The sequence below is a fragment of the Myotis daubentonii genome, chromosome 12 (genome assembly GCF_963259705.1).
Source record: "Myotis daubentonii chromosome 12, mMyoDau2.1, whole genome shotgun sequence".
In the NCBI taxonomy this organism is placed as follows: Eukaryota; Metazoa; Chordata; class Mammalia; order Chiroptera; family Vespertilionidae; genus Myotis; species Myotis daubentonii.
In genome coordinates, this window is record NC_081851.1 from 37,487,483 (window position 1) to 37,505,353 (window position 17,871).

Sequence of the window (17,871 nt, forward strand, 5' to 3'; positions counted from 1 at the left end):
ACTCATTTGGTTGATCCTTGCATGTGCCCCGACCGGGGATTGAACCTACAACCCTGGCACATCAGGATGATGCTCTAACCAACTGAGCCACCCAACCAGGGTTTGTCTTATGTATTTTTTTTAATCATAATAAATGATAAATGAAATTTACCATTTTAACATTTTAATTGTACAGTTTAGTGGCATTAAATACATTCACACTGTTGTGCCACCATCCACCGCCAGAACTTTTCATCTTCCCATTAAACACTAACTCCTCATAGCCCTCTCCCATCCCAACCACCATTTTACTTTCTGTCTCTGTGAATGTGATCACTCTAGATCAGCAGTTCTCAACCTGTGGATTGCGACCCCTTTGGGGGCCGAACGACCCTTTCACAGGGGTCACCTGAGACCACTGGAAAACACATGTATAATTACATATTGTTTTTGTGATTAATCACTATGCTTTAATTATGTCCAATTTGTAACAATGAAAATACATCCTGCATGTCAGATATTTACATTACGTTCATAACAGTAGCAAAATTACAGTTATGAAGTAGCAACGAAAATAATTTTATGGTTGGGGGTCACTACAACATGAGGAACTGTATTAAAGGGTCGTGGCATTAGGAAGGTTGAGAACCACTGCTCTAGATACCTCAAATGAGTGGATACAATATCTGTTCTCTTGTGCCTGGCTTATTTCACTTAGCATCATGTCTTCAAGGTTCATCCATGTTGTATCAGGTGTCAGAATTGCGGGTCTTTTTAAGGCTGAATAATATTTCACAGTATTTACTCACCACATTTTGCTTAACCATTCATCTGTTGATGGACATTTGTGTGGTTTCCGCCGTTTGACTACTGTGAATAGCGCTGTTGTGAACATTGGTGTACAAATATCTCATTGAGTCCCTGCTTTCAATACTTGCTGGTATACCTAGGAGGGGAGTTGCTGAGATTCTATGTTTAATTTTTTAAAGATTATGTGTTTATTTTTATGCTTGAAAAGCATTATTCTGAGACAAGAAGCACACCGTATCCGTACTCTATTTTTGCATACCTGTCTCGGCCACTAGATGGGGACTTCTGGACAAGAGCTGCCCGGCTCCTTGGGCCGCTTCAGTAACTCGCAGAGGCGTAGTAAATGCATTCAGCGCCTAGTAGGCGCCTTGCGTGGTCTGCACTGGGCGAGCTGTAGGCGATACAGAGGTGCAGACCGTACCCCAAAGGAACTCAGCCTGAGGGAGAGTTAGGCTCGAGGATGACTGATCAAAGGCGCCCCAACTCCTGCCTGAACGGCTTTCCAGATGTATAACCTGAGCCAAGGTAAACCTTTCTTGGCCCCAGCTACCCCATCCACGAAATGATCTACATCATCGAATCAAGATCCATCAAGATCATAGCGCCTCAACAACAACAACAAAAAAGAACAGCGCCTCGCCGTCAGCACAGTGCCTGGAAAAAAATTAGACACTCAACAGTTCTGTCCCTGTTAAGCTGCGGGGCCAGAGAAAGCCTGTGGAAAACCTGCCCGGAGGCTTCTGGACCGGTGTTGCTGGGGTGGGGGGAGGGGGAGGTCAGGGGGCCCTCCCCTCCCCTGCACCCCTCTCCAGGCTGGCGCGGGAGTGCACAGGGAGGGGCCGGAAGTGGCCTTCCGAGCCCGTTTACCGGCGCCGCTCTGGACCGTCCCGCCTGCCGGGGCTGCATCACCGACCATGCCCTCGGTGCAGCCCCGGGAGCCTGGCGATCCGCCCGCGCGCGCCTCCGGGGGCAGCTGCAGTTGGCCCTCCGCCCCGGCGGGCGGCGCTACGCGAGACCTGGCCGGGGTGGCGCTCGGGCCCGGCTCCTCTCGGCGGCGGCGCACGGCGGTCCTGCCGTCCGCGGGGCGGGGACGCGGTAGCGGTGGCGGCGGCTCCCTGTGGTCCAAGCCCGAGCGCGCAGGCCCCTCCCGGCGGTCGGGGGCCGGGCGGGGCGGGGGCGCCATGTGGTTCATGTACGTGCTGAGCTGGCTGTCGCTCTTCATCCAGGTGTCCTTCATCACGCTGGCCGTCGGTGAGAGTGCGCGCCCCCAGCCCGCGCGGGCTCCCTCCTTCCCCGGCATCGCTGCTCGCGGGGGTCGCACCGCCCGGGCGCCGGAGCGACCCGGAGACCCCTGCCGGGTGCTCCCGGCCCTCGCACCCCTCCTCCGGCCCCGCCCGGTCTTGCCCCTCCCGCTGACCCCAGCACCCGCCTGGCCGCAGGTCCTTCCAGGTGTCACACCGCCGCCCCGCGGGGCCGGGAGCGGCTCTCAGTGCCCCGCGGGCGCACCGCCTGCCGCTGCCGCGCCCACCCTCCCGGGCCGACCGCGCCCAACTTGCCCCCGACCGCCGCCGCCCTTTGGCCCGCGGGCTCGGGCCTTCCAACTTCTTACTCTAACTTTGACACGCTTCCCCCTTCCGGCTAGTTCCTACTGTGGATCTCAGCAGAGATCGCACCTCCTCCGGGAAGCCCACCGTGGGACTTGATGGTCCTACTTTCCCTAAAATAGCACTTGTCACACTGGAATCCTCAGATTCCCCCTCCCCCCCCCCACCCCCCACCCCCCCCGCCACACACACACACCCTTACCCCCCACCCCCACCCCTAGCTGGGTCAGAAAGGGACATCGTCTTTACTGCAATCGCAGCACTCAGCCCAGCACCTGGCCCATATATTTACTGAATGAGTGAATCAACTTCCTCTTTACGGGGTCAGAGGTTAGCAGAGTGGCCGAGGCATCTGATACAGGTTTCCACTTCCATGAAATCTCTCCTTAGTTTTAGTTCTTTAGACTTTGGAGGGCAACACATGGGTTGTTTGGTTTGTTCCTTGACTTCTGGAGTCCATAAGGGGTAATGGGGACCCAGCTGCAGAGAAAGGGGTGACGATGATGGTGGGAGTGACCCTGGCTAATGTTCTCTCTGCTTGCTCCTCTTCCTGTCCCCCCAGCGGCCGGACTCTATTACCTGGCGGAACTGATCGAAGAGTACACAGTGGCCACCAGCAGGATCATCAAGTACATGATCTGGGTAAGTGGCCTCTTCCCCCGGGTCCACCCTCACCTACTGCCCTGCCTCCAAAAGAAGAAGTGGGGCAAGTGTGGCATGGGTGCCGAGACCTTGATCCCTGCTGTTTCCTGCGGCGGGGGCCACCCCCGTGCCTTGCCCTGTTCCTTGTTCTCCGGGTCTGCTCTCCTGGGCCCAGGTCTTTGCCTCCTTCCCCAAGTCACGTTGCTGCACTGCAGACCCCATTCTCTGTGCCTTAAGGTGACAGCTGAGTGCTCATTCTCCGTTGACAGGACCGTGGCTTTGCCTTTGCTTGGCTGTCTTCCACTGTCCTAGCCCCTTGCTCTCTGCTCACAGCACTTAGAACTGAGAGGAACCTTAAGGACAGTTTTGAGTGCTTGCTCATTGCCCTCTTTCTCATCAGATCAAGGGATTAGTCCTAAGAGGGAGATACCTTCCCTGGCCCAGGCCCTGCCCTCCCCAGGTCTCGCGGAAAGTTTCTCTTTCTGAAGACACAAAGCCTTTATGTCACAGCCACAGGGGTGACTGCTGGTGGATAGGATCCTGCCAACAGCAGGAAATCTGGGGACGGGGTGGGAGCACATGCGGACAGGAGCCCAGTGCCTGTCAGGTCACCAGGTGTCAGCAGCCACTTCCACTCTGGGCTTGGCCTGAGGTAGGGAGTTAGTGGTGGAGACAAGTGGTGGCTCTCAGCTCTGGGTTCAGAGGTCCCGCTCATGGGTGTTGGCACAGGAATTTGACTTTCATTTAACCAACTGTCCTTTGTTAAGCACTGGCAACTAAGTCCTTCAGAACAGCGTTTTCATACTGCAGGTATGATTCATTACTGGGTTGTGTTACCAGTTCATTTGGCCATGATTAGCATACAAGGTGGACTAGAAAAGACTAGACTTGAAATTTGAACTTTGATCATATATATGTACGTGTGTTTTGGGGTCATTGAAAATGTTTTCTTACTGTGGGTGGCCGTCAAACATTTTGAGAATGGCATTGAGAGATGCTACCCTTTAAAGATGCCACCCGAGAGGCTAGGTGGGGAGATCAGACCTGTGACTGAAATGAGGTGAGATTGAAGCATGAACCTAGAGTTGCCCCAAGTGGGCTGGGGGCTAATGAGTCCAGGAAGACTGCCTGGAAGAGGCTCCCTGCACTGTGTGCCTCTGGTCGTTTCAGTTCTCCACAGCTGTGCTGATTGGCCTCTACGTTTTTGAGCGCTTCCCCACCTGCATGATTGGCGTGGGCCTCTTCACCAACCTCGTCTACTTTGGCCTCCTCCAGACCTTCCCCTTCATCATGCTGACCTCGCCTAACTTCATCCTGTCATGCGGTGAGAGGGGGCAGAGTTGAGGAGGCAACTGAGGTAGTTGGATGTGCCCAGCCCAGCTTGTGGCACTGCAGGGGTTCTAGGGAAAAGAGGCGAAGCGCCGAGGGCCTCCGCACATGGAGAAGCCTAGAGCCCACCTTGACTCAGGGACTGGAATTGGTGGGAGTGGAGGGGGGTGGGATACTCAGACAGGGAGGGCTTCCTCGGGGAGGTGAGTGTGAAGAAGGTTTGGGAAGAGAGAAAGGTGGGCTTGCTGAGTACTTAGAGCCCCTAAGAAACTACTTGTTCAGGAAAAGCTCAAAGCCCTGGCAGGCGGCAGCTCCCCATCCAGTCCTCTGGCCCAGCATTAGGACTGTAGTTTCATGGGGCCGGGGGCCCCCTGCTGACAGCTGCCTGGGGGCTGACGCATGTGTTGGGAGGACCCCGGCCTTCCTGCCTTTGCCCTGCCGCCACTCCCTGGCCCTCAGGAGTCATGTCCCCTCTCTGGGCCTTAGCCTCTCCATTTGTTCCAAGCTGATGCGTAGGAGACTCAGTTGGCACAAGCAGAGACTTAGAGATATTTGTAGGTATTCACAGAAAACCTCTGGAAAGCTTTTGGTTACCAGCATTGCCCTTTCTCCCAGTAATCATTACTGGTCATCCTAGCCTTCGGTCAGGACATCAGATGGAACTGGGGATTTTGTAGAACGACTTTTCTATTTCTGTGGGAGAGCCTGGGAAGAATATTATCCCCAAGGAGGGCACAGTGTGAAAGCCAGACCTGGTCTCTTCTCTGCATGCCCTGGTAGGATTTTGCCAAAGGGTTTGTTCATCAGGGTTTGGTTGGGGAGCCCTTCCCTGGAGACCAGGCCCTTTGTGTCTTTTTAGGGAAGAGGGTCCTGCACCCCATTTCCCCGACTCCTGCCCCCAGCAGCAGGCTGCCCTTCAGGTGCCTTAGTTTTTCTGAAGATTTTGTGGGCATCGGGCACCGTCCTAGTGCTCGAGTGCTTAGGCACGTAGAGCCGCGGTCTCTGCCTTGAAAGGGAGAGGCACGGGAGGAGACGAGACGGGCCAGTGGCTGAGGTGTATGTGATGGGTGCTCATGGGATGCTTTGTTCTGGTGCCCGCCCTTGACCACACATGGGATCAGGCCGGGCTGCCTGTCTGTGAGCAGCCTGTCCCCAGGATCTGCTCGCTCTCTCTCCCCCATAAATCCGGCCGCACACTAAGGAGGTGTGTGGGGTCCAGAACATACTAGTTCAGACCAGGGGGCCTTACCCTGGGGCAGGTTAAGGAAAGGCCCTCTCCCCCAGAATGTTGAGGAACCCTCAGGCTGCACCCCCAAAGTGCCTAGCAAACTGTGCCCTTTCATTCTTGAGGAGTGCTCTTTATTTGAGGCGTCCTTCTCCCTGCTGCCGAGTGTGGAGTGGAATCTCATGGGAGGATGTGACCTCACACCCATGACTTCCTCCACCCACTACCCCCAGGAGAGCTCTCTAGGACTCGCTGAAAACCAGCTTAATTGTCACGGTGCTTTGGAGGATGTGACACTGAGTCTCTTTTATAACATCCCAAGGGCTTTCCCTGCCCCCTAATTTTACTCATCAATGCCCTCTGCAGTGGCGGGTGGGGGCTAACTCGCCCATTTTAACAAATGGAAAACTGAGTTTTTGAGTCGGGTGTAACGTTAGGACTAAAACTCGGGGCTCCCAACTCCCTGGAGCCTTTTGAAGGTTAAAAGTCCGGCTTTTACGTTATTCCCCCCAGACTAACTGCCTCTCCATTCCCTCAACAGGCCTAGTGGTGGTGAATCACTACCTAGCATTTCAGTTTTTTGCGGAGGAATATTATCCTTTCTCAGAGGTAAGGAGCGTTTAGTCCATCAAACTATTAACAGGGACAGGAGGATGAAGGGGACTTGCAAGATTTGCTTTGTGAACCTAGCCGTGATTTGAAACTGAGCCCATTTAGGGATAACACGTTGTTTAAAACTTAGTAGAGATGATTTTAGGAAGCAGCGTGGGGGAGGAGCAGGGATCCCTTCGGCTGAGATGGGAAGACAGCGCCCTCCTCTAGTGAGTCCTTTGGGTCTCCCAGGATCCCAGCCTAACACCCGGAGGTCAGGAAGGGTCAGTGGAGTGGCCTTGTGTGATGGGTTGGGTGGGCTGCAGCCCGAACCCTGGTTCCCCCCATTGCCCTGCCAAGGCCTTCTCCACACCCCGCCACTGCAGTCTGGACCCCTGGGAAGAACAAGACCGCTTCTTTGGGGAGTGTGGGTCAGAGAAGTCCCTTGCCCTAGCGACCAATAATTGGGGATTGTGGCTCATGAGTCATCTTCAGCCTGCACCTTCCCCAGTGTCCTATCTCCACGTCCGAGGATGTCCTGTCTCTGCTTCCCAGGCCCTGGCCCCCTTCAGAGACCAGGTGAGGGGGCTTCTGTGCCGGCCTGACCACCTCTCAGATACAGCGTGGCCAGGCCCCGCCCACCCTTGGCGCCTCCGGGGGCACCCTCTTCTCAATGTCTCCTGTTGCTAGGTCCTGGCCTATTTCACTTTCTGTCTGTGGATAATCCCGTTTGCGTTCTTCGTGTCACTGTCGGCTGGGGAGAACGTCCTGCCCTCCACCGTGCAGCCAGGAGGTGAGAGGGCTTTGTGCGGGGTCTCGGTGGGAGGACGCCAGCAAGGCCTGAGCCGGCGGGGGGAGCCGGAGCCCAGCCCTGTGACCGAGACACTTGGGTGTCAGGTGGAGAGAGCTGTGCTCACTTTCAGACACACACACTCATCTCCCTGCCTGTGTCTCCGCAGATGACGTGGTCTCCAATTACTTCACCAAAGGCAAGCGGGGCAAACGCTTAGGGATCCTGGTTGTCTTCTCCTTCATCAAAGAGGCCATTCTGCCCAGTCGTCAGAAGATGTACTGACGCCCCTGGGGAGGGGATGTTGGGGCGAGATCAGGAGAGTCAGGCCCCTGGGCCTCTCTGTGAGCCTGGAAGGTTCCTTCCCCCAGCCCTGGCCTGACTTCCTTCAAGTCTCCCTGGAGCCTCCATCCCCACCTTCCTCGGGATGCGCAGCTGGGCTCAGATCTGCTGCTGCTAGAGGCCGTGACCTCAGGCACCAGGGAGGGTGGCGGAGCCTGCTTGGCTGGAGGCCGTGGTCCACCTGGCTCTGTGGAAGCTGAGCTCCCCGTGGCCTGCCCGCCCCTTCCATGCTGGGTCAGGAGGCTCTGGCTCAGTCGAGGCGGGCAGGGCAGGGGCCTTGAAGCTGGAGAGCAGACAGGGATAGGGTCTTCGGGCAGATGGCCATGGGGCAGGGCCATGGCTTGGCAATTCCCAGGAACTAGTTTTTGCTGTTGAACTGTGATTTTTGTCCAAGTCTGATTCCTGTTTGAATAAAGATTCTAGGTGGCACTTGTTGCCTTAATACCCTGAAAGTTCATCTTCCTTTCTTCCTGCTGACCTTCTGCCCTGGCCTGGATGGGCTTTTCGGCTGCAGGGGTTCCTTTTCTGGGATTGGGCCTTGCCTTTCTGAAGGGACTGTTCTTATGTCCCTTAGTGGGAAGGGGGCAGAATGAAGAGCTGAGCCTGGTTAGGGGGTGGGGAGTGGCAGGTGGATGCAGCCTTTCTTATGCCCTCCCCCACCCCCCGTCTTTTCTTCAATCTCTTCTTTCCCCAAGGCTCCATGACTGTCAGGCGGGGGGCAGAGAGAGAGAGAGGAGTTTGGGACTGGGTTAGATTTTCAGAGCAACTTCTACAATACCCTATTTATAAGTCTTCCCCTGGAGAAAAGGAGTGGTTTCTGGCAGAATTCTATGTCAGGCTCAAGGAGAAACATAGCTTGACTGCCAGCAGTCTGGGCTACGGCCTGTTTTGTCAGAAATAGGCCTGGTGGAGGAAGCCGTGTCCCTGAGAGCACACGGGCTGGCCCCTTTCCTGTGTGCTCGGCTCCTGAGGAGATGACCTCAGGCCTCTAAGCAGGCAGGCGAGATCCCCGGCACAGACCAGCATTTTTTAACCTTGCACTCCAACTACAGTGCCTTGCAGATACTCAGCACTACATAGCGGAATGAAGTCCCCATGAGAGCCGTTACTGGCCATGTCGTATACCTCACAGCGAGGGTAGCAGGTGCAGCGATGGGCTGCACACATGTAGTATTTTAAGTCCCTGGGCTGAACATCTTTCCTCCACATCCTGCCTCAAGTCCCACAGTAGCCCTTCCCTTCCTTGGCTCTAGCATTTCCTGTTCTCTTAACAATCCCAGCCTTCCCCTTTCCCTGGGAGGAGCAGCACATGTGGGTCTTCTCTCAACGGGAATTAGATTGCCAGGCCCCTTTATCCTATGCAGACTTTGGGGGCCAAGGTGGACACCGGGGGCCAACATCATCCTCACTGCTGGGCCAGTGCTCTCCCTCCCTGTCCTCTTTGTTCCTCACCCGAGGACGCGGCTTCACCTCCTCCAAGCGCTCCACTGTCAGTGCTCTCGCGGGTTGCCAGTGGTCTTTTTGTGCAAATCCAGTGAACCCTTTCCACCCCTTACTGGGTTTCTGCAGCATCTGACAGGGCTGACCACCCCCAGCTCCTTGAATCGCACTTGTATGGCCATTTCTCCTCCTACCTCTGTGGCTTCTTCCGGTGCCCTATGCAGGCTTCTCCACGCGCCCTACGGTGGGGTTTCTCAGGGTCCTGTCCTGGGCTCCCAGGAGGAGCCCATCCATGCTCATGGCTTTGACTCTTTGCCAAGGAAGTGAGAGTTGACTTCCAGCCCCAACACCCCTCCTGGGCTTCTGAACCGGTTCTGCTGCCTTTGCGCGCACAAGCTCCTTTCACAGCCCAGCAGCACTTGCTGCCCTCTGCAAACCTGCCTCTTTTGGGCACCTGCTGTGGCCCCAAGATCACTTGGGCGCCAAACCAGAAACCTGCTTTCTATTCCTGCTTTCTCCTTTTGCCCCCCACATCCAGTCTCTCAAAACTGTCAAGTTTGCCTCCTTAACATCTCTTGAGAGTAGAGCCACTCCCACCGTCATCAACTTTCACCTGGGTTATTGTGACAGCCGCCTCCGGCTTCTAGGTACCACAGCTAGAGTTGTCTTTCTAAAATGCACAGTTGATCACGTCACTTCCTGGCCTGCACCCTCCCATAGCTCCCCTCTGCCTTCAGGACAAAATCCAGACCCTTAGCACGGCTTTGAGACACGCATCCTGCTTCCTGCTCGCCTCTCTGGCCTCATCACGCGCCACCTCGCACTCTGGGTCCTGGCCTCCTGTATCCGGAGATGCCACTTTTCTTCCCCTTCCATTCACCAGGGCATCTTCTCTGTTAGTTCTCCACTTAAGATTTTCCTTTGTCCAAGGAGCTTTTAACGTCCCCTCCCCCTGCGCACTCCAGCACACCACACACATCACAGTGGGCTTACTTGCCTGTGTACTGGTCTATCTCCTCACTAGACTGTAAGCTCCTTGAGGGCAGGGACTGTCCTTCAATTTTTGTATCAACAGCGCCTAGCTTGGTGCCTGGCACATGGAAAGCACTCAATAAACGTTTGTTTAATGAATGATTTGTAGTGATGTGTACAGCGGACAGCAGGCTAGCGTCCTGGAGGAAGTACAGGTGCTTTCATAGTCTCGAACTAAAGCCATGGGTCCTTCCTGCCTCCCTCCCCCACACATGCCCCTGTGCCTCCCTGCCCTGCAGAAACCATAGTGGCAGGGAAGCCATGGCAGGGTGACACGTTAGCCGTCTGCCACCCCATCTGGCTCTGGAGGTGAAGCATGAGGCCCGGAGTCTCTAGTAGAAGGACTTAGACTGAACAAGAGGCAGACTTCCCAGTGGCTCCTCAGCCTGTCCCTGCTGGGCTGTTTGGAGGGAGGTGGGAGCAAGGGGACACCAAAATGTTACTTTGACAAAGCCAGAGCCTAGGATACAGACTGACCCCACTCTGAGCTCTGGGCTGCTGCCCTCATTTGAATCTCTCAGGTGGGTCTCCAAGGATCCGGGCTTTTGCTGGGGGGCAGGGCTCTGACCCTTCATCTTGGGAAGCCTGTGGGCACTCCTTCCCTTGTTCCCTGTCCCGCAACATAAATGACCAAAACTCAGCCTTCACTAGCCTGCGGCAGCTACCGAAATAGGTTTATGGCGGGGGTGGGGTGGGGGTGGGGGGTGGTTAAGGACAGGGCAGAATGGGGAGCCCCTGATGGGCTTGCACTGTTGCCAGGAAGGCTTCGTCAAATGTTTCACGTAAGTTCATGGCCAGAGTGTCGGTCCAGAAGGTGTTGTCGCCCAAGTACCGCTTCCGGTCCACGTCCTTTATGCTGACACAGTGGAAGCCCTGGGGCACCTTCATCCTGCACGGCCGCATCTGAGGGTACAGCTCATGGACTATCACCTCCAAAGGCAGCCGAGGCACAGGGGCCACCTGCTTGCCAGTCACCGTGTGCAAGTGCGTACCACCTTGCCCATCAGACCTGATCTTGAGGAATCCGCTGAAGTCGTGCTCCAGGCTGGGGTCTGGTTGCACACCCAGGCGGATGCCCTGTGGGGAGCCGATCTGGGCGGTGGGGGATCTGGCAGGGTTGTTGCTAATATTCCACGGCTTGGGCTGCCTAACTGTGGGAAGCGTGTAGTGGGGTGTGGGTGTCACCGAGGGCTGCGGCTTGGCCTGTGGTGTCCATTGCAGGTGCTCCTCTGGGGAGAGGTGGAAGTGCTTGGACAGCTTGGGGGTCTTGGAGACAGGGATGGCCCAGGGAGGGGCTTGGGGCTCTTGCTTAATGCTGTGGATCAGAGACTGGCCTCGAGGCAGTGGCTTATGATGGAGCCACTTCTTGAAATCAGCTTGTCTCAGAAATTGTTGTTCTTCCTGCAATGTCAGAGGGCACAAGATAGTGGAGGCGGGCTGCCCCCTCTGTGCTTCTGTGGAAGGAGACCCTGTGGCTATAGCCCTTGGGAACCTCAGGTGTGACTGGTCGGACAACATCCTACCCTAGGAAGCCCTGAGTCTGATGGGAGAATCTCCTGCCTTATGGGAGCCCTTGTTCTGATGGGGAGACAAGTACTGCCCGAAGGGAGCCCCTGGGCTGAGGGGCTCCAATCTGACGAGACCCATCCCCACCCTAGGTGAGGTCTTCAGCTGGAGGGGGAAGGTGCGGTCTCTGCCCTACAGAAAACCTTGAGTCTCGAGGGAGGATCCCATATTGGTAGTGAAGACATATCCTGCCCTAAGAGTCTCTGGTTTGATGGGAGGGAAAGGCCTATGAGAAGTGCAGGTTGCATCGTTGGCCCTGGATGGAGAAAGCAGAAATGTTTGGGAGGCCTGGCTGGTGGTGCGAGTCTGGGCAGGCTTCTGGGAGGGGGTTAGCTGGCTTTGAGCAGTCACATAGGGGGACACCGCTGGCTCTCCAGGCTGGGTGGGAGTCACTTGGTCTAGCTGTCTGTTCTTGCTTCCACTACAATTGAACCTTTGGCTCATCACAGATCTGTCCCCTCCCCACCCCCTGTCTCATGGCTCACTTCTCAGGCTGTTGCTATCAGGCGGTTTGGAGATTGACCCAGCTCTGGAGGTAGGCTCTGATTAGGCTAAGCCTCTCAGAATAATTCCATCAGCCTTGCCCCAGACCTAGGTCAGTCAGCACATGGCTTTCCTTGAGCTTGAGGGATTGGAACTGGAGTGGACATATGATCCCGCTGAGGCCAATAAGAGATGAGGGGAGATCTGCAGGGGCCTTATGGGAAAATTTAGAGCCACAGGAACCGATGGGCTTTGCCAATTCTGGACACAGGTGACTGAGGACTGAGAGCAGGTAGGGCTGAGAAAATGAGAGAAGTGCGGCCGGAGCAGAGCTGGAGCCCTCCATTTGCCAGCTCCCAAGCCCTCCTCGCTTCTGGATCCACTTAGCATCTTTTCTGGGTTTTCTGGCTCTTGCATCCTTTGTAATTAACCTGCTTAAAATCCTTTAGTGACTTCTTCCCCAGCCAAGGCCTGTCATTGACCTGGGCCCCTGCCAAACCTCTAGCTTGTCACATCGGAACCCCTGACTGTACTGAATTTGCACTTGTTGGCATACACACTTCTATGTGCCTCTGTGCCGCCGCGCCCCCCCCCCCCCCCCAACACAGGGCTGTCTGTTCCTTCAGCCTGGTCAGCCCTTCCCTACTTCCTCATATGGCCAACTGCTACCATCGTTAAAGACTCCTATTAGGTATTATTCTTCTGGCACCCCCTGAGCCCCTTCTCCTCTGTGGGAATATAACCCACCTCCTCTACTAAGCTCTAAGCTCCTTGAGTGAGAGGACCACCTTTCATTGGTCTTTGGAGCCTCAGGGCCTAACAGGTGCCTAGCAGAGAGTATGTTGGAAGATTTTTTTTTTTTTTATTACTCTTCACCCCAGGATATTTTTTCCACTGATTTTTAGAGAGAGTAGAAGGCGCGGGGTTGGGGGGGGGGGGGAGAGAAACATCAATGCAAGAGAGAGACATCTATTGATTGCCTCCCACATGGGCCCCTACTGGGTCTGGGGAACCTGCAACCAAGGTACATGCCCTTGACCGGGAAGCGAACCAAGACCCTGGGTCTGCAGGCCAATGCTCTAACCACCGAGGAACCAGTCAGGGCAAGGTGGGTCTTTTAACCAGTGTGCTTCCCAGTAAGGCAGGACCTGGGTCTCATTAGAGACTCTCCTCCCCAGAGGGAGGCACTGGGCTAGGGGGGAGGGGCCTCATAAATACTTGCTAATTTAAGCTGCTTTAGTTTTCTACCACAGACCGGCTTTGACCTAAAGAAGTGGCTTCTCAGGGTAGAATTTTAGTCAGAGGAGGGGGGGAGGAGGCTCTCTGGATGGGACGGCTTCTCGTCACTAAGGGCACACGCGATTCATGCCTCTGCTCACACGCCTGGGTAGCAGCTGGTGCCCGCTGCCCTACCTGATACTCCGTCTGGTAGTACCGCTCCATGAAGGCCAGGCGGCCTTTGAGCCCCTTCAGCTTCCCCATCTCACAGGCAAAGTCCTTCTTGTCCCGTTTCCACATGGCATCCTTCAAGAACCTGGTGCCCAGGTGAGGATGTGTCCTCCTCAGTGACTGGGCTTCAACCCGGAAGACTGGCTGCTGCTGAGGGCCGGGGTGGGCATGGGAGGGGCTGCCAGAGTCGAGATGAGCAACATGATGCACCCCCACTATCCAAGGCCCCTCTGGATAACTACTTCCTGTGAGGTGAGGGGCAAGTGTCTGAGGGACTGATCACTACCCTCCTGATGAGGAGCCAGGGGCAGGAAGGCAGTGCTAAACCACAGGGGTGCGGCCTGTGGAAAGCCCCTGGGAATAATATCCTGGGAAGACTTATCCCCCAGCCACTGGCTTCCCAGCCCCCCTCCTAAAGGCTCTGCATGGGTGAGGGCCCAGGGGCAGGGCTGGAGATGGCTCTCACACACTCACCGAGCACAGACGCGGTGGTTCCATATTTTGCAATAGTCGATGGGCTTGCAGCCTATGGCATCTCGGGCATGGACATTGGCGCCATTCTTCACCAGGACCTTGACACAGCTCAGCAGGCCCTCCCGGGCTGCCAGGTGCAGCGGTGTGGAGCCATTGCGTGTCTGACTGTGGAGGCCCGCCAGGGGAAGAGGGCAGTAAGAAAGGACAAAGGGCATCTATCCATCAGGTTGGCGGGCAAACTGGCTTCCAGGCCTGCTCTGCCACCAGCCCATTGGGTGACCCTGGCATGTCCCTTCGCTGTCCCTCAGTGTCCTCAGCTGTAGAAGGAGGATTTGGACTGAGCGGTCCAAGTTTAGTTATGGGGGTGTGGACAGTGCAGAAATGCTGGAAGGAGAGCTGGGTCTGCTGGACCTCAGAGACCCCTAACCTCATCCTCGGAAAGCAACCAGCCCTCTTGCCTCTTCCCCGTGCCCGGCCGTGGCCCACAAGCCTGTGCGCCCTGGGCCGGGCCTCATCCTCCACCTCATCCCCTGACCTTGCCGCACGCTTTCCTAACACATGGCCTTTGCACATGATGCTCACTCTGCCTGGGACACTTTCCTCTGGCTCTTTGCATGGCTGCCTCACCATCCTCAGGGACCTTCCATGTCACCACCTTAGAGGTGACTGCCCCTTCCAAAGAGCCTCTCCCTGCCCCTTTCCCTTCCCACCCCACGCCCCCATTTGCTCTCTTCCTTCCCTCTGTCATTTCCTCATTCATCATTGTGCTCATTTACTATCTGCTCCTGCACTCGAAGGGTATCAGCTTCATGAGGGCAGGGAACGTTTCTTTCTCTCTCTCTTTTTAAAATACATTTTATTGATTTTTTACGGAGAGGAAGGGAGAGGGATAGAGAGTTAGAAACATCGATGAGAGAGAAACATCGATCAGCTGCTTCCTGCACAGCCCCCACCGGGGATGTGCCCGCAACCAAGGTACATGCCCTTGACCGGAATCGAACCTGGGACCCTCCAGTCCGCAGGCCGACACTCTATCCACTGAGCCAAACCGGCCAGGGCCAGGGAACATTTCTGTGTGCTCCCTGCTGGATCCCTCCCCCCTGGCAGGGTACTGAGCACAGAGTCCGTGCTGTGTGAGTGAACGCAGTCTCCTGTGTGCCGCCCATGCATTTTCTCAATGATCACTGCCATCCTCCCAGATTTCAGTTGAAGACACCGAGGCGGTAAGTAGCTCCCAAGCGTTGCCGCAAACACAGGCGGATCTTTTAAAGCTTCCAAAGCCCGGACCACGCCCCAAGCTAATTAAGTGACAACCTCGAGATCGGCACAGGGGCGCTGGGCTTTGGAAGCTCCCCACGTGATTCCAATGTGCTGAAGAGCACAGACGTTTAGGGCGGAGCTACTGGCTTGGGGTCTCCATGGCAAAGCCGGGACGTGAACTAGGTCTGACCTCTCCCAGAGCCCGGTTGCCCGGTTTCTTAACGGGAACACCCTGTGGGCTCCATGTGGGACGCAGTCCTTGTTCCTCCGCAGCCCCTCTGCCTGTCCTGCCGGGATCTGCCTGCCTGGAAGTGGGTCCCCTCTGCCAGCCTCCACGCTGCCGCAGCTGCACTCACGCGTTGAGGGCCGCCCCGTGCTGAAGCAGATAGTGAACGCAGGGGAGGACCACGTTCCTGTTCTCCTTGTGGATGACGAGGTGCAGCGGGGTCTGGCCGTTCTTGGTGGGCAGGTCCACGGGAAACTGGTACTCCTCCACCAAGACCTGCAGGCATTCGAGCCTGCCTTTTTGGGCTGCAAAGTGGATGGCAGTGAAACCCTGTGGCGGCCAGAGGAGGGCAGGAGGGCTGAGCAGGATGGGGGCCCTAAGGTCCAAAACCGAACCTAGGTAGCAGTTCCTTGGGTTTCCCCTTCCCCCTCTTCCGAGTCACTCACGCCCCTTTTCTCACGCTGGTATGTGCTCACGCTTCCTTGATGCCCCCCCCCTCCCCCCGCAGTGGGAGGTGAATTAGGACGACCTGCCCAGAAAAGGACACCTCCGGGTGCTCTTTGCCAGGTGAGCACTGGGTGAGGAGCTCCTGGCGGGAGGGGAGGATCCTTGCTCCTGCACACCAAAGCCTTCCTTACCTTGTTGTCGGTGAGGATTCCCTCAAGGTCCGGATTCAGACAGAACCGCAACCATTCCAGGTTGCCCAAGGCGGCTGCGAACCACTCGCAATTGCTGCTCTCTACCCTCTCCTGGATCAGGCTGGATCAGCGCGGGGGTGAGGGGGTGGGGAGGGGGGAGTGAGGATGGAGTGGTGTGGGGTGGTGGAGGGGAGGCAGGAGGGCTTGATCGGGAATCCAATCAGGCCAGCACTTGCGCACGAGGCGTTTACGGAGGCGGGGCCCGGGCTGGCTTGCCAGCGAGGAGGTCGCTACAGCGCTCCTGAACCCCCCTGGAGAGGCCAGCCCGGACCCCAGCCCAGCTTTCCGGGCCTCTCAGCAGCCCCCACCCATCCGCTCCGCTCCAGGCCCTGCCCCTCCAGGGAGGCGCCGGGCGGGTTCCCACGCCGCAGCCGGGCCACCTATGCCCCTGCTCACCTAGGCTTTCTGAAGATAGAGCTACTCCTGGGGACCCCGGAGTCCTTCTTCACCTGCTCTATCGAAACGCGTGGTGTGGGCGGGGGCTGTGCGCTCCTCCTCGCCCAGCCCCCGCCCACTGAGCAGCACCGCGGCGTCTCCAGGGTCCTGCGGGCCGGCGGAGGCTCGAACTCGTGCTGCGGGCGGGGCGGGGCGGGGCCGAGCCGACGCGATGTGAGGGCCCTGGCCCCTGCCGCCCCTGCCGCCCCGGCCGCCCCGGCCGCCCCTCCCGCCCCGGCCGCCCGCGCTCACTCCTGGAAGCTCAGCATCAAACGCACACACCGCAGACTGAAAGGCCATAGCCTTTGTTTCTGATTGTAAAATTAATGAGCGCGGATTGTTCAAAACAAAACAAAACAGAAAAAGACAATGAAGAAAGCAAAACCGCAACCCCACCATTCACAGAAATCACGTCTATTACGACCCGCTATATTACTTCGGGTTGTATTATGAGCTGACTTCGGTCGCCATTCCCCTGGACAAACGCACATTGTGACGCAACCTTGGCCCCACATCCGAATGGGTGCGCTGTCCTTTCCCACGCGCTGCAGGGAGCAACGTGGCTCCTCTGGTTGGTTCCTTCGCATGGATTCCTGGAAGTCCAATTCCTGGGTGACAGGAACGAACATTTTATTAGCTATTGACATGTGTCCAAGTGTCCAAACTGCCCTCCAGCAAGGTTTACACAACAGCGGCGGGACAAGTTACTTTGGGCGAGTTATCTTCTGTATCTCTGTTTGTGCATCAGCAAAAGGGGACACTTGCACCCAATTCACATGGGGGAAGGGATGCAAATGAGAGGAGGCTGCCTGAGTAATTTGCTATTATTAAAAGGAACTCTTCCAACCAGCACTGGATATTAGGGTTTTAAATAAATGTTTGCTAATTTGTTAGTGGCAACGGTGTTCTGATTTGACTCTGATTGCCAGCAAGCGTTAAACAATTGATTATCAGTGTTTTTCTCTTCTGGGACTTAATGTATCTCTTTTATTTCTTCGAGGGACTTAATGTGTCTTTTATTGACTTATAAAACGTATTAACATAGTAACCCTTTATATGTTTTTGTTGTTGTCAGTATTTTCCTCAGTTTGCCTTTTAACTTTTTACAATATAGTCAATCAGTGTTGCTTGAGTCAGTGTTGTTACTGAACAATCTATATTCTCACCCCTTCTCAATTAAAAATGGGCAAAGGACCTGAATAGACATTTATCGAAAGAAGATATATAAGTGGCCAATAAGCACATGAAAAGAAGCTCAACTTTGATCATAAGGGAAATAAAAATCACAGTGAGCTATGTCACACCCACCAGGGTGGCTATAATACAAACCACCGATAATAAGTGTTGTCCAGGGTGTGGAGAAATTGCAACCCTTGTGCACTACTGGTGGGAATGTAAAACGGGGTAGCTACTTCGGAAGTGGATTTGCAATCTGGCAGTCCCTCAAACCATTACACATAAAGCCACCATCTGACACCCAGTCATTTCACTCTCCC

General features: G+C 55.8%; 2 protein-coding genes across 2 annotated transcripts; one reads left to right on the forward strand and one right to left on the reverse strand.

The window, feature by feature from the left end:
• The first annotated feature begins 1,695 nt into the window (after positions 1–1,695).
• On the forward strand, positions 1,696–9,883 carry TEX261 (testis expressed 261). Its single transcript, XM_059659490.1, has 6 exons — positions 1,696–2,040; positions 2,956–3,035; positions 4,206–4,359; positions 6,131–6,198; positions 6,871–6,973; positions 7,140–9,883. Exons 1-6 carry the CDS (start codon positions 1,704–1,706, stop codon positions 7,253–7,255), a joined length of 858 nt encoding a protein of 285 aa, XP_059515473.1. The 5' UTR covers positions 1,696–1,703; the 3' UTR covers positions 7,256–9,883.
• Positions 9,884–10,483: 600 nt separating this feature from the next.
• ANKRD53 (ankyrin repeat domain 53) lies at positions 10,484–17,022 on the reverse strand. The gene is made up of 7 exons (XM_059660819.1): positions 16,878–17,022; positions 16,337–16,601; positions 15,881–16,001; positions 15,373–15,572; positions 13,757–13,921; positions 13,247–13,460; positions 10,484–11,185 (listed from the first exon to the last, which is right to left on the reverse strand). Exons 1-7 carry the CDS (start codon positions 17,020–17,022, stop codon positions 10,493–10,495), a joined length of 1,803 nt encoding a protein of 600 aa, XP_059516802.1. The 3' UTR covers positions 10,484–10,492.
• Positions 17,023–17,871: the final 849 nt, after the last annotated feature.

Bases quoted from the DNA above. Each gene is read 5' to 3' on its own strand.
- TEX261 (XM_059659490.1), top strand. From the start codon at position 1,704: ATGCCCTCGGTGCAGCCCCGGGAGCCTGGCGATCCGCCCGCGCGCGCC. The intron at 3,036-4,205 runs GTAAGTGGCCTC...TGGTCGTTTCAG, and splicing joins TCATCAAGTACATGATCTGG to TTCTCCACAGCTGTGCTGAT. The intron at 6,974-7,139 runs GTGAGAGGGCTT...GTGTCTCCGCAG, and splicing joins CTCCACCGTGCAGCCAGGAG to ATGACGTGGTCTCCAATTAC.
- ANKRD53 (XM_059660819.1), bottom strand. From the start codon at position 17,022: ATGTCAATAGCTAATAAAATGTTCGTTCCTGTCACCCAGGAATTGGAC. The intron at 13,922-15,372 runs GTGAGTGCAGCT...GGGCCTCCACAG, and splicing joins CACGGGGCGGCCCTCAACGC to TCAGACACGCAATGGCTCCA. The intron at 11,186-13,246 runs GTAGGGCAGCGG...CTGACATTGCAG, and splicing joins ACTACCAGACGGAGTATCAG to GAAGAACAACAATTTCTGAG.